Source organism: Rosa rugosa, chromosome 2, assembly GCF_958449725.1.
Source record: "Rosa rugosa chromosome 2, drRosRugo1.1, whole genome shotgun sequence".
Classification (NCBI taxonomy): domain Eukaryota; kingdom Viridiplantae; phylum Streptophyta; class Magnoliopsida; order Rosales; family Rosaceae; genus Rosa; species Rosa rugosa.
In genome coordinates, this window is record NC_084821.1 from 22,835,602 (window position 1) to 22,849,437 (window position 13,836).

At 37.0% G+C, this 13,836-nt stretch overlaps 1 protein-coding gene and 1 long non-coding RNA gene across 2 annotated transcripts; one reads left to right on the forward strand and one right to left on the reverse strand.

The window, feature by feature from the left end:
- Positions 1-622: 622 nt before the first annotated feature.
- Positions 623-3,354, reverse strand: LOC133733254 ((S)-scoulerine 9-O-methyltransferase-like). Its single transcript, XM_062160901.1, has 3 exons — positions 2,608-3,354; positions 1,351-1,415; positions 623-1,033 (listed from the first exon to the last, which is right to left on the reverse strand). The coding sequence occupies exons 1-3, from the start codon at positions 3,329-3,331 to the stop codon at positions 725-727; spliced, it is 1,098 nt and encodes a 365-aa protein (XP_062016885.1). The 5' UTR covers positions 3,332-3,354; the 3' UTR covers positions 623-724.
- A 7,440-nt stretch (positions 3,355-10,794) lies between these two features.
- On the forward strand, positions 10,795-12,296 carry LOC133733975 (uncharacterized). Its single transcript, XR_009857996.1, has 2 exons — positions 10,795-11,232; positions 11,416-12,296. It is a non-coding gene; the product is annotated as an uncharacterized LOC133733975 (long non-coding RNA).
- The last annotated feature ends 1,540 nt before the right edge of the window (positions 12,297-13,836 follow it).

Consider the following 13,836-nt stretch of genomic DNA (forward strand, 5'->3'; position numbering starts at 1 on the left):
TGAGAATAATTTGAGTACTATACTCTGCCATAAGGTAGTATTCATACTTTGGAGAACTTATGCATATAAGTACTCTACCATGAGACTTATATGATGGAATATTCAACACCGGCCGGTTTAATAATTAGAAATTGGCATACTAGAAACTCGAATATGATTGTGACGAAGAAGTTGGAAGCCCTAGTGTTTGTCCATCATTGTTTTAAAACTCTTTACTATATCGTTTTATTTGCCATGCATAATATTCTTGATTTTCCTTAAGTAACTTCTTTTATCTCTTTTTGATTGTTTACAAAATCACAAAAATATTTTCTTGTTTTTCTTTGTTAATTATTAGTGTGATTCGGTCAATTAGTTAGGATTAGAAATTGGTTATCAATCTCCAGTTGGAACTACCTCGTATTTGCATAAGCTATACTACAACTGGTTTGTGCACTTATAAAGTTTATTTAAAATTTTACAACAAATATATAATAATTAGCACTTTGTGTTATATCTCACTATGTACTCCGAGCTTCTGAAGTGCCTAAAAATGATGAAATCGGGTTCTCAGATACACCCTGGGTTGTACATCCCACTAATAAAAGCGGTAAAACTAGTTTTATGGTTTGCTAAAAATAAGTTGCATAATTACTCTCATGTACGAAGCATATGAGAGACTTATGAATTTATTCATATACCTAAAAGAAGAAAGATATGTCTCTTAGATGATCATATATATCATCTATCTATTTTTTTTAACTTTGTGAAACTCCATAACATAACACCCATGTGAAATCGGAAAAATCTTTGTTTCAACAAAGCCTGCAGCTTTCGATAGGCCGTCAAACTCATTAATTTTTCGTTGCCTACTACTAAAGATACTCATCATCATGATGTCTAATGCCACAATTTTCTTTAAATCTGTGGTATTCTCCAGTATTTCGGGTAATGCAAATTCCACAACTATCACCTTCCCGATTTCAGGTAATGCCTCCCAACAACGTTCTAATATTTTCTTGCACAGATCATCGTCCCAATTATGAAGCACCCACTGCATACATGTGAAAATGTATTATACATACAATAATTGTAACTGTTGCATGTTAAGTTTAAGTGCTAGGTTTTAAACTTGAAGCATATATGGTATTCTCATGATACTTTCTAATTGAGCTTCCCACAATTATCTAGATCGAGAGCAAATTACAATGTGCTCATGTGATTTGCATTCCTTTATCATTGCATAAAGCTATATGGAAGTGCAGATAAACATTCCTTATTTTCATTAGTATGATGGAATATATATAATTAACATAAAAGGAGGTTAAAAAGAGAGGAAAAAAAAAGAAGAAGAAGAAAAAGCAAATCAACCTTCAACATAATGGACTGTGCATTTGGTATCAACTTAAACATATCTCCACCAACATATTTCACACCTGCATTTGATAAAGTTTTCATGTCGGTTAAACAACATGGAAACTACTTTTAAAGTTGATGCACGTCTACATACACTACTTTTTTTTTAATAAACATACACTAATTTTTCTACTTCATTCAAATTGTTCGACCATTATAAAGGTACAGTCTCTAAATTACTACCTTATGTATGTTTAGAAAATTGTCATCTTTCGCTTATCTTAATAGATCATTAGATTATATGTGAGGCCTATGATACAATCAATTTTTAATAATATGAGTCGTTCAATTTTAGGCCTACATTCTGAAAAAATAAAAAATTATTCTAATCATAAATTAGTTAGCTTTTGCTTATGACTAATTTATTACTAGCATTGTAACAACTTTTAAATATATACTTTTGCTTCTTATTATTATATGCCTAAATCTCTACTATTATAAAGGGAAGTCAAAGTTTGGTGTCAAAAGGTTCACCAAATTTTTAGTTAATTCATTTGAAGTCCACAATCCATTCTCTGTATTGAATACAATCCACTCAAATAAATGCCCTTTAGAATAAAAATAAAATCTCATAATGAAATTATCTAAAAGGATTATCATTTTTTTAAAATCAAAAAACCATTTATTAATTGGAGGGAAAATTATCCCATATACTCTAAAAGGGTTATCATGATAAAATAAAAAAACACACATAATAACGTTAAAAAATAGAAAATTGAGGAAGTGAGTGAGGGTTATCATGATAAAATAAAAAACACACATAATAACATTAAAAAACAGAAAATTGAGGAAGTGAGGGAGACAGAAACTTTCACATTCTCCTCCTTTAATTTAAACTACGGTATGAAGCTATTGATACAATCTGCATCCCACCTTATGTGACAGCTGTTGTGGCATGACCATATCATTTAATGAAGTTATTTGATAGGTCGGACTTTATGCTACATCAGCTGTAAGGTGAGATGCAAGCGGTACCCAAAAAGATAGTTTACCTAGCGAAATTGTAGGATAAACTTTACAGAATATTACTTTAGTTTTACTAATTAAGAGATTCCTTGGTAAAAATCGAACTTGTAATGTATTGATTAAATTTATCAAACTATAATGAATGTGAGCATAACTAGAAGCTACAATAGTACTTATTAAATGACATGTGTCAAATGAAAGAAAAATTGTACATGCATGATGTTGTAGAAATTATTATATACTGACCTGCTTGGTATTTAGCAGTTGCTTGAGCGATAACATTAGGCAAATCAAAGTTAATCCCATGAATGTGTGGATAGCTAGCTACTACTTTGGCAATTGTAGTTCCATTGCCTCCTCCAACATCCATCAACTCTTTTACCTCTTCAAAACCTTTGTACACCTTTAACACATCTTCAAAATTGATGATGGTACTTTGGCCTATAGCCTCATTAAACAAATTTGTCAAGTCAGGTTTGTCGAACATGTGCTCAAATGCGGACATACCATGAGCCTTCTTGAAAAGTAAGCTCCCAGGCTCAAGCACTGTGTCTTTGAGCATGGAGTAGCACTTAACGACGTCCAAATCTGAAGCTAACATAATATATGGAGCTAAGGAAACTCCATCTTCATTTGGAACTAGGCAAAGAGTCTCCTTTGTTAGACCATAGGCCTCTTCTAGCATTGTCTTATCACCACTTGAGCTTGACCTTTGAGATACAGATAGCAGAGAATGAACACTAAGAACTCTTAGTATTCGCTTCAAATTTGCAGCTGCTGCATTAGGATTTGTATTTGAGATTTGAGATACAATTTCTTTCGATGTGAGATGAGCTCCGGGTCCTGAATTAGCAATGATATTGAAGACATTGAGCTCGATTGCAGCTTTTAAAGCCATTTGAGTGACAACTAGACCACCCAAATTCCAAGCAGATACATAGTCCTTTGAGCTAATTCTCTGGATTTCCATGTTTCTCTATTGTTCTACTTAGCCTCTGGGTATTTTTGTTGCTTTTGATTCTTAGGCACTATTTATATAAGGATCTTAATCTTCTTGGTATGAGTTATTACATTATTAAAACTATTTAAAGATTAGGCAACAATATATACATTCATTATCCTCTAGTCAAAATTTGTATGCTTGAATCCACTTGACTTTCGTTATAAAGCCGCCAAAAAGCCACCATAATTTATTAAGCCACAGCCTAAAAAATCAAAGAGTTAAATTCATCATCAGTGCCTAAACACTTTTGTCCAGAATAGTTTGATACCTAAGTTCAAGAAATAATCAAAGTCATACCGGTTGGTAAAATGTTGGTAAGTTATAATTCCAACATTTTAAAGATCATGGGTTTGATTCTCACTGACATATGTAAGGATGGGGTGGGCTAAAGGTTTTGGTTTATTTATTTATTTTTGTTTAAGTTATACCTGAATCCATATTTCGTCAACGGTCCGTTAAAGAAAATCATCTATCGTGCATGTGACCGTATTTAGAAGGGTAAATTTGTATTTTTATACCAACTTGTTATTATGAAAGATAAAAAAAAATCTTCCGTTCTTATCCTACCCAAACCAAGCAAAAAGAGGAAAAAAGAAAATATAAAAAATCATGTTCTTCATTCCTTATACTAGACCAGACAAAAATAAAACAATCATATTTTTTCAGTTCTGTAAATTTCTTGCAACCAAAGTTGGAATTGATGTTTCAATGCTTAAAATGGTATAGATCTTGGAGATATTGATCCATGAATATGAAAATATATATTCTAAGCACGAGAACCATCAACCAAAACAATCATACTCACCCAACTCATTTTCATCTTCCTTGCAGTAGCATAATCCCCAACAGACCTGCATATTCGCCTTGGTTTAGGATCACTTCTTAAACTTTCTACTTTTTTCATATCCTTTTCTCCTCTCCTTCTACTTCTCCATCTCCTCCATTATTCTACAATTATATCCATGAAAATGATGGAATTTTGGTAAAAAATCATAAATAAAATGAAACTTATTTTCATGATTAATATGAGAAATTGAATCAACTAATAAATAATAGTATGGGCACAAGATCCATTGCAAAAACGATCCAAGCTTTGAGGAATAATGATAATCATTCACAAAGTTTAGTTTGTGTACGAAGACAAGAGAGAGAACGCAAAAAGGAAAAAAAAATCTGGGATTCAATTGAGATTCTTGAAACATTAAAGATTAAACAAAAAAAATTTAACAGTGTTATTCTTCTTGAGAGTTTAAATTTTATTAAGATTGGACACATGTCAGTATTATATTGGGAAGTCATGCCATGTCACTCTAATGACAGTTGTTATCAATTATTAACAACAACTTAATCAATTAGGTTTTTTTAAGTTATTACTTTTAGGCTTGTTGCATAAGTATAGCGTAGAAAGCACACTCAAACAAACGTTACAAAACCTATAGTGATCTCTACAGACTGCTCTCGTTTCAAACCTACTAGATTTTGAATTAATCACACCAATTCAATTTGACAAAACCTATGCTTCCGTACTCCAATGCAGTTGGCGTGACCTGGTAGCAACCTCCCTCTCATTTTGAGTCACTTCCAACCTCCCATCTTCCAGTATGCTTGCATTTGCATATGCAGTCCACCATGCATGCACTTGCTTTTCCAATTAAAATCTCTCCAAAAACCCACTGGTTTCCTTGTATGGTTCCTATTATTTCTTTCATGCCACAGGTTCCAAGTGATGACACGGAACTATTCTAGCTCCAAGTCCCTTGCCATAGCAAATACACGCAAGAATAAGCTCATAAAATCTGTCTCCTTATAACAGTGATTAACATCAACCAAGAAAGTATGCTTCCAAGTTTTTCTTGCCACCAAGCACTCCCAAAGAGCATGCACTACAGATTCCTCACCATATCCACAACCCACACTATTTGAATTAAGCAACTTTTTGGGTTTACACAGCGCATTTGCATATGGAAGAAAACCGTTACATGCCCGCCATAAGAACACTTGATTTTGTTGGGAAGCTTCAATCCCCACAGAAGTTTCCACCCTCTTGATAACCCACTGCTCATTCCTACCACACTACTCGATACACCCTGCCCTTCAATTCTTTATTTTTCTCTAGCAGCCACCCAATAACCAGTTTTGCCGAATACCTAATGGTGAATTTAACTCAAAATTAAATCTATATAAATAATTTTTATGAATTTTATTGACTTTAGGTATAAATTTTCCACATCATTAATGATTTTTAAGTTATCTAGGTTTGCCTAACTAGAATATGTTTAGTTCTAGCACACTAGATTCTAAACAAATGACAGTAGTTATCAATTATAAACAACAAATTAATCAACTAGGTTTTAAAGTTATTACTTTTAGGCTTGTTGCATAAATATAGCCCCCAAAAAATTAAAGTTAGTATTAAGGTTTTGGCTTAGGGTGCTATTTTAAATTATCAACTTTACCTACCTATACTGATGACAATTTATATGAATTTGTTGACTTTGTGTATAAATTTTGACACCAAGCCTAAAACATCAGTTGGTATTCAATCGATTTGGTAATCACTATACTAAATGACAGCCCTAGTTCTTATACCTTGCCACAACAGTTATTACTTTCACCAACTCTTCAAAATGAAGCAAGATAGGGTTGGGACCAATAGTCTATGAAAGATAGAGTTTGTACAATATCAATGTGCAAGGAAGCACTCAAGCAAAGCAAGCACCAACTTGCAATTTTGACAAGATTAACTTGTAGTCTTGTACTTGATTCACTTTTGAACATCCCAATAATCTCCAAAGATACCTATTCTATGAAACTTTTGTAAGCCCCGAAACTATTTAAGGAGCTAAAGTGGAATAGTTTGAGATTTGATTTGTAATCTCGATAAATACTAAGGACACTTGAATTTTTTTTTGAATTTTCAAGGAAGTGAACTCTTTAATTTAAGGGTTAATAAAGTACGTGACGTGATGAGTTTGTGAAAATTTTTGGAGAATTTTTCGGACACCCAAGCTAATTACTATTATTTTCCGAAGTTTCGAGACTAATAATGGAAAAGAAAATTTTCAATGCGATCTGAGCCGTTTATTCTAATCCCCGTCAAATCTGGGCGGTCGATTTCAAATATATAAGGTTGATTCTCTGATCGAGGAAAGAGAATCGAAGCCGGAAAGATTCCGTGCTTCCAGCACGTTTTCCGGCGACTCCGGTCACCATTGGTGATGCATGAGGTATGAAACTCGAACCCCTCTTCGAGAGCTGCATGCTGGTATACTCATTTTTTGAAATGGGTTGAGTTTTAATGAATTGATATTTTGGGTGTTCTCGGCCGTCGTCGAGTTTACCGTGCACGGCGGCAATTCAGGTGCTTCTGGGTTCTTCACTGATGTCTTGGAACGACACTTCATACCTGATTGAGCTCGGGTCATGGAGTTGGTGAACTCGGAAATTTGTTTGAGTCTGCTCTATTCAATATCCACGGAGAATGCCTGCGCAGCTCCTTTGTTAACCCAGTTGGTATTGGTGGGTTGCAATGTGCTTCGGAATTGTTTATTAAAAGATTAATGCACCAGATTGTGATTCTAGTATATGTTTGATTCCAATTAAGCTTGTTTACCATTCATTATGGGTATTGGACACGAGTTTCTAAGTATATCTATATATACACACACGCACACTTTGTGTTAGGCCTGGGCTCGGGCCGGGCCCGGATTTTTCCAGAACCGAGACCGAGCCCGAAGTAATCGGTTCAGGCCGGTTCGGTCTATTTAAGATGTGAAAACCGATAGGAGCCCGACCCGTTATGTTTAGTGTCGGGTTTTCAGGCTTTTCGGTCCGAAACCTTAGTGGGTGAGGTTGAAGACGACAGCAATCCCAAAGCCAAGCCACTGCTTCAGCTTCTTCGTTCGAGCAGATCTGTCGGCTGTGGCAGCCGGAGCTTCTCCGGCGACTTTCAACTGGTTTCGGCGATTGCACTCTCAGAAGGGTCGAGTCTCAAAGAGAAAGCAAGCCAAACATTCATCATCATCAGCAGCTCGCAACGGCGCCAAGAGTGTCAAATGTGGTGGGCTTTTCAGTGGGTTCATGATGACTTCATCTTCTTCATCCTCTTCGTCTTCCTCATATTGGGTCCTTGAATTGAAATGAATGGAATCGGAATCAGATTTAGAACTTGAACTTTGGGAAGAAGTTTGTGTTGATGCCATTAAATTTGGGATGAAATGAACTGGGTTTTAGGTTTTCAATTTGAATAATCGGGGATTTGGGAAGAACTACGGCCTGAGATGGTTTAGAGAGAGACAGCGAGAGAGAGAGAGAGGCTGAGAGCCAGAGATGGTTCAGAGAGAGAGAGATCATGTGGCATACTGACATGATAAGCTATATAATAATTAATAAGCCCATTATTTAATAATTAAAGAGTGGGAGACAAAGCAAAAACGGGAGACAAAGTGGGGACAAAGTGTAGGCTTGGTCTGACTGCTTTGGGGTTTTTTTTTATATTTAATATATTATAATAACACCCAATAATAGAGGGAAAGGTAGCAAATGATGGGAAAATGGGCCAGTTCGCGCTTTGTTCGGGCTTTCGGTCTCTGCATATTTGTGGCCCGAGACCGAACCGAGAAAATATATTCGGGTCGGGTCCTAGACCGAACCGAGAATTTCAAAGTCAAAACCGAACCGAATCGGGTTTTTTTGCTCAGTTCGGGTCGGGTTTTCGGTTTTTCAGGTCCGGACGCCCACCCCTACTTTGTGTGATGGTGAATTTGATTATGATTCTCCACTGTGATGGAATCGGTGCCAAAAATATGGTCAAAGTAATATAGTTGGGTGTCCATATAGAATTATGGATTATGACCATGAGTAAAGCATCGCTGTTCGGAAACAATACGATAAGATTTGTTGAGTGTTATTTAATTTTGGATTTTAATAACACTCGGAAAAATTGTCAGACTTAGGGACTCCAGTCACCCGAAATGTGAAACGTGGAGATGTTGATCTAAGAAAGCGAATGGGTTCAGAGCTGAAATATTCCAGGTAAGGGATTCTGAACTCTACTCATTTAGTAATTTTCATGCATGGATCTCATGGAAATTAATGATGCTAATGATGCATGAATAAAAATTTGTTTTTGATTTTATATGAGCTATTGTTTGATGACCTGAGAGTGAGAAGAGCATAGCGACTTCCTTGAGCTTCGATCCTCTATCTCCGAAGGGCCGGGGCTGTATGGACTGAAGGGTGTCTGACATCCTTTGAGGTGTGGCACTGCTTCTAGGTGATACGGCATAAGTGGACACGTACTCTCGCTACACCATGCTGGTGTAAACGATCTTAATCGTGGTAAGGTTGTAGTTGGCATAGCGATCGGTCATCAAGTCTGTTTCATTCTTCTAGGTTCTACTACATTTTTATAAATGAACAACGGTTTTGTGGTTTCGAACATGTTTATTTATACGCATCGTTTTCTTACTTACTTTGTAGGCACTTAAATTTTAAACTGATTTCATACCTATATGAGGTAGAGTCTTATTGAGCAGCGGGGATGAAAGCTCGCCCCTACAACAGTCTGTGGATGCAGGTACAGTGTACGAAGACAGGATAGCTAGACGATGCACGGTGTGGCTTAGTTATCTTGTATTAAATTGTCATCAACGGATTTACATCCTCATGACAGATTTTCTTATTTCCTTTACTCCCCATAATTCATTTATCGAGTTTGTGATTGTTCGTAAAATATTCCTTTTGTAAATCCTTCGAACTGTGGTCTTGAACCGGACTAATATTCGATAATTGATTTCAAAGGACTTGTGTTTGTTTTTAAAGAATTTCTAGCGGTTTTATCGTTTTCATCTCATTTTTCAATAAATGTTTCTGCATTTGAGTTTTGTAATTTACATTTACATATAAATTTTTAATTTCTTCTTTTGCCTTGCAGGTTGTTAGGATTTGAGTTAAGAATCTTAGCTTAAGTTCTAGGATCCACGACACTGTAACGTATACTATTTGATGAGGTGCAAATCGGGGCGTTACAATTTTATTTAATAAAAAAAAAATATTTGAGTTAAAGGAAATAATGATTCAATGGTGACCTACAAGTACTCTTCCGTTTAAACATCCATTAGTTGTCTGTCATGACATTCATAATTTTACCAAACCATAACTATGATCAAATGCACAGACCAAGGCTATGGATCGGAGTTAAGCAACAGCTTCTCAGCTATCAATAGCTGTGATCAAATTCAGGAAGAGGTTGAACGCATCCAAGTAGAACTGGATTGCAGCCAATAGGTACTCATCATACTAGTGGCGTTTGATCCGCTCATTCGTGTCGTAAATAACGTAGCCACAGAAGATGATTCATCCCACAATGCCGCGAATATCATATGACTGGTTGTCCCCAAAGGGTGGAAAATATGAATCTAAGAAAAACAATCAGAGCTGCATACAGAAAAAGACCAAGGAAGCTGAAATCATGGCCTCTCCTTGCAGCCCAGAATGTATAGATTGTCAAGCTGATGAAAATTACAATGGTCAGACTCCAAGCCTACCTTCTCTGTAGTATAACCACGACCCATTCCGACTATGAGTCCCATCAAGATTGTGAAAAGCCCAATTAAGAGATAATTCACCGGGTATTTCTGGTTGTTCAATTTGTATATTAAAGCTATTTTATTCAAAGTTTGTACATGTAATGCCGACATACTACATTTTGGTATCACATATCTACTACAGGTTGTGCCAACCTATACAAGTTCGTTCCCCCCATGTTAGAGATACACAATGTGGGTCCAAAAGCAATAGTTTTATGTTTAATTATGTATGCAAAGTGTATGCCTTGGTCAATTCTTGTTTGCATTCAACATCAACATCTATTATCTATCTGTTCCTGCTCTCAAAATGATTGATATTATGTTGCAGAAAAAAATAAAAATAAAAACAAGTTAATTTCTTCATTACTATCATCGTTCTTTGTAATAATATAGAATTGCTTGACTATAGTGGTCCGGCAGCCCTTTTAGAATGTAGAACTGAATTTTGTGGGAGTGGTTCTTCAAATGGATATCATGTTGCTGCAAATTCATTGAGGAATTACTTCTTGGAGAAGTTCATGGGATATACATCATACCACCGAGAGCTCGTCCTTGAAAAGATTTGGTTTTTATTTTTCAGTTGATATCAACACTGGAATAAGATAACTTTTTAGAGGATATTTTGCTACTTGAACTTTTATTTTCTTCTGGTATGGAGATAATAGAATAGTTCAAATCATTTTGGTTTCTGTCTTTTGGCTGAGTCCAGTATTAGCCACATATGCTAGCAATAAGGTTTTTTGGTCAATGTGTCATCAAGTGGTTCAACCTTGATCACGCGTGCCAAATTTCGTCAAATTCATGTTAAAAACTGTACATCCACTTAGTTTTTTTACCAAGTCTCAAAATTTGCACTATGTTTTAATTTTGAATTGCTTCCTAATGTGGCAAGCTTATATTTCTAGAATTTCAGTGTTTCTTTGAGCTTGACTGTTGGTATTAATTGCTTTTACTATTATGTTTGTGTCACTAGCCAGAGTAAAACTGTCATTTATGCTTCAAGCTTTGTGCCATTAGCCTGAAGTTAAATTCAAAAGTTCAAAAGAACAAAACGTTAGTTGAGAACAAGATTTATAACATTACAGGTTCTATTCTGGGAACGATGCATGCCAGCTCATGACATAATACATGGTATTTGTGTATGAACATGTGGAGGCTTACTGTTGGTATACCCAATTTGTGTCCTGCCATTGTTTCTCTTTTAATAGGAATACCCAATTTGATTGCAAGTGTGTAACTGTCTACTTTTCTTCCTTCGGCTCTAGCTCTGAATGTAATGTAAGTTAAGGTTCTGCTGCTTCTGTTGGTTTATATTTCTCTTTTCATCTCTGTTACAATCATCCTGAGAGATTCATCATGATTATAACAAACCTTCTGTGCTATTATCTTTATATTTTGTTTTGTTACATATTATTTGGGAAATTTTCAATTGATTTACTTGTTTTCATCTTAATTTTCTAGCCATATGAGGTTAATATGGAACACTGGAAGAAGCGAGATCTGACTTTTATTCGTCAACGTTAGGCGGTAGCCATGGGAGCTTTCACAGGGATCGAACTGGAATTGAGTTCAAGGCTTACACTCTGGCATGCTCAGACTCTGGAGGAAATGATGATATTTTATGACCTAAGCAATGGAGTGTTATGCAAGTTAAAACGAACGATGCAGTTTAATGAGGATATGAATGCCATACTCGTTTGGAGAAGTTCAAGTAATGTGGTGATAAAGCTGCATTTGATACTTTTTAGACTTTGATTATGTTCTTCATACTACTCATGCATGAAATATCCATTTTGGAATTTCTATCAGAAAAGACTGTATTTACCTTCTGCTGGTTGTTTACTGCTAATGTTATTGCATAAGTTGTGGTATTCTTCTGTAGTAATTGGGATCTGCCACCTAGGTCATGGTCGGTTCAAATGGGGCCTTTCTCTAGTGTTTTAGGAATGGATAGTGTTGCTGAAGTGATTCTAAGAGTTGTTCTGGAAATTGTATAGTGATGTACACAGCAGACGTGAAGGTGATGAATGTTAATGCTGTTCAGGTGGAAGCAATGAGGCTTTGGAAAGGAGTAATGTGAGCTTGGCGACATAGCTCTGACTATCAAGTTTTTCCTCAAAATGACCCTAGACAAAGTTTCATTCTGTGGTTAATGCAGGCTCTCCACTCTTGATTGTCTTGCTTAGTTTGCTCCTAATGCCAGTCCTATTTGTGTTCTTTGTAACTCTTCCTCTTAAGTCCCATCCTCACCCTTTTATTCAGTGTCCTTACTCCTCTGCTAATTTGGTCTTCTTTTAGGCCTCTGTGATATTCCTTGGCAAACTTTGCCTTGCCTTCTTTGATTGTGGTGGCTTCTTCTATTTTTTTTTTGATAAAAGGATAGCTTCATTAACTAAATTAAAGGCCAGAAGGCACATACATCAGATGCTGTCTCATACCTAAAATCTAGATGGCACAAGCCGCCAAGCAAAAGACAAGTACCTTCACTGTTAACACATATGCTCACTTGTGGAGCCTAGAATACAGAAAATCAAATTCTCACTACTAACCCCCTTTGAAAAGAAAACCTAGTCGTCTAGAGACCTCAATTGGTGTACAACTAAGTAGACTGAGAAGAAAGTAATGATGAACCCAATTTCCAGTAGTAGGCAAAGGAACCAGGAAAGCCTAAGGCTTTCCTTTGCCCTTATCTCTAGGGCTAGAGCCTGAAGCACCGGCTGCAGGGTAGGTGAGTCTCAGAGGGGCTGCTCCGGCCTTCTTCCCAGAGCGTTGGCTCTTATTCCTGCTGCCCAGTGGCCTACCCATCTTCTTCTTGAGAGTGACAAGAGGAAAATCATGGTCGTCGCCAACCAGACCCAAAGCATCAGCCTGCAAAGTTGGAATTTTACCACCCATAATGGTCTTGAACTTCTTCGGAGAGGGATCACAACCTCCAATCCTATCCCTTTTCTTTGAAGCCACAACATCTTGTTGCATATCCTGCACCAAGGTTGCAGCTTCACTGGTACCAGAACTATTCGCCCCATTATGGGCCAAAAAAGAACTCAAGGGCTGCTCCAAAGCATGCTCCGTCCCCGAAGTGATATGCTCGCTATTACCATCAGCCGGATCCGAAACAGGAGACGATCCGGAAGGAGAAGTAGAGGGAGGGTTAGGGCGGTCAACACGACGAAAAGTTGGGTTCTTCTTTTTGGGGATAGATGAGGAAGCAGTGAAGAATTCACGCTTATTCTGAGCCGAAAAAGAAAAAGACCCTCCTGAGACGGACGGCCCTGGAAAGTTCAAAACCCTAGATGACGGAAGTGGAGTATGCGGCTCCTCACATGCAATCCCAGCATGCGTGACCAGTCCACACTGTGAACATCTCCCTTTCAGATGTTCAAATTGAAATTGAAGCACCGGTTCGACGCCGACATCCAAAAAAATCTTCCGCTCAAGCAAGAATGGTTTAGAGATATCATGGGTGAAGAAGATCCGAATCCCACCCTTCTTGAATTCCTTCTTATCATAGTCTAAGAAACCACCCAAGAGATTACCGATAAGAGTAAAATTCTCAGGTTCTTCATACAAAGGAGGAATCCCCAAAACCCTAACCCAAACACGTAGATGCTTGAATTGGGCTTCATGCAGGGGCTTCACCCCATCATAAATTTCAAAACACACAGGAGCTCTATCAAAAGACCAAACTCCTCCCCGTAGGATCTTGTTCCGATCACGAAGCGATTCAAAGGAGAACAAGAAGACATCGCCCGCCTTTTCCTGGACCCTAAAATCCTTATCCACCATCCAAGTACGGTGGAAGTGAGCCTTGAAAGCTTTGGGATCCACCGGCTTGCGGGTCAGAGGCTTGCCAAGTAGAAAAGACTGAGATGGCTTGCGCAC

Excerpts from the sequence above, each read along its gene's own strand:
- LOC133733254 (XM_062160901.1), bottom strand. The coding sequence starts at position 3,331 with ATGGAAATCCAGAGAATTAGCTCAAAGGACTATGTATCTGCTTGGAAT. Across the intron at positions 1,416-2,607 it reads AACTGCTAAATACCAAGCAG|GTGTGAAATATGTTGGTGGA; the intron begins GTCAGTATATAA and ends TATCAAATGCAG. Across the intron at positions 1,034-1,350 it reads CACAGTCCATTATGTTGAAG|TGGGTGCTTCATAATTGGGA; the intron begins GTTGATTTGCTT and ends ACATGTATGCAG.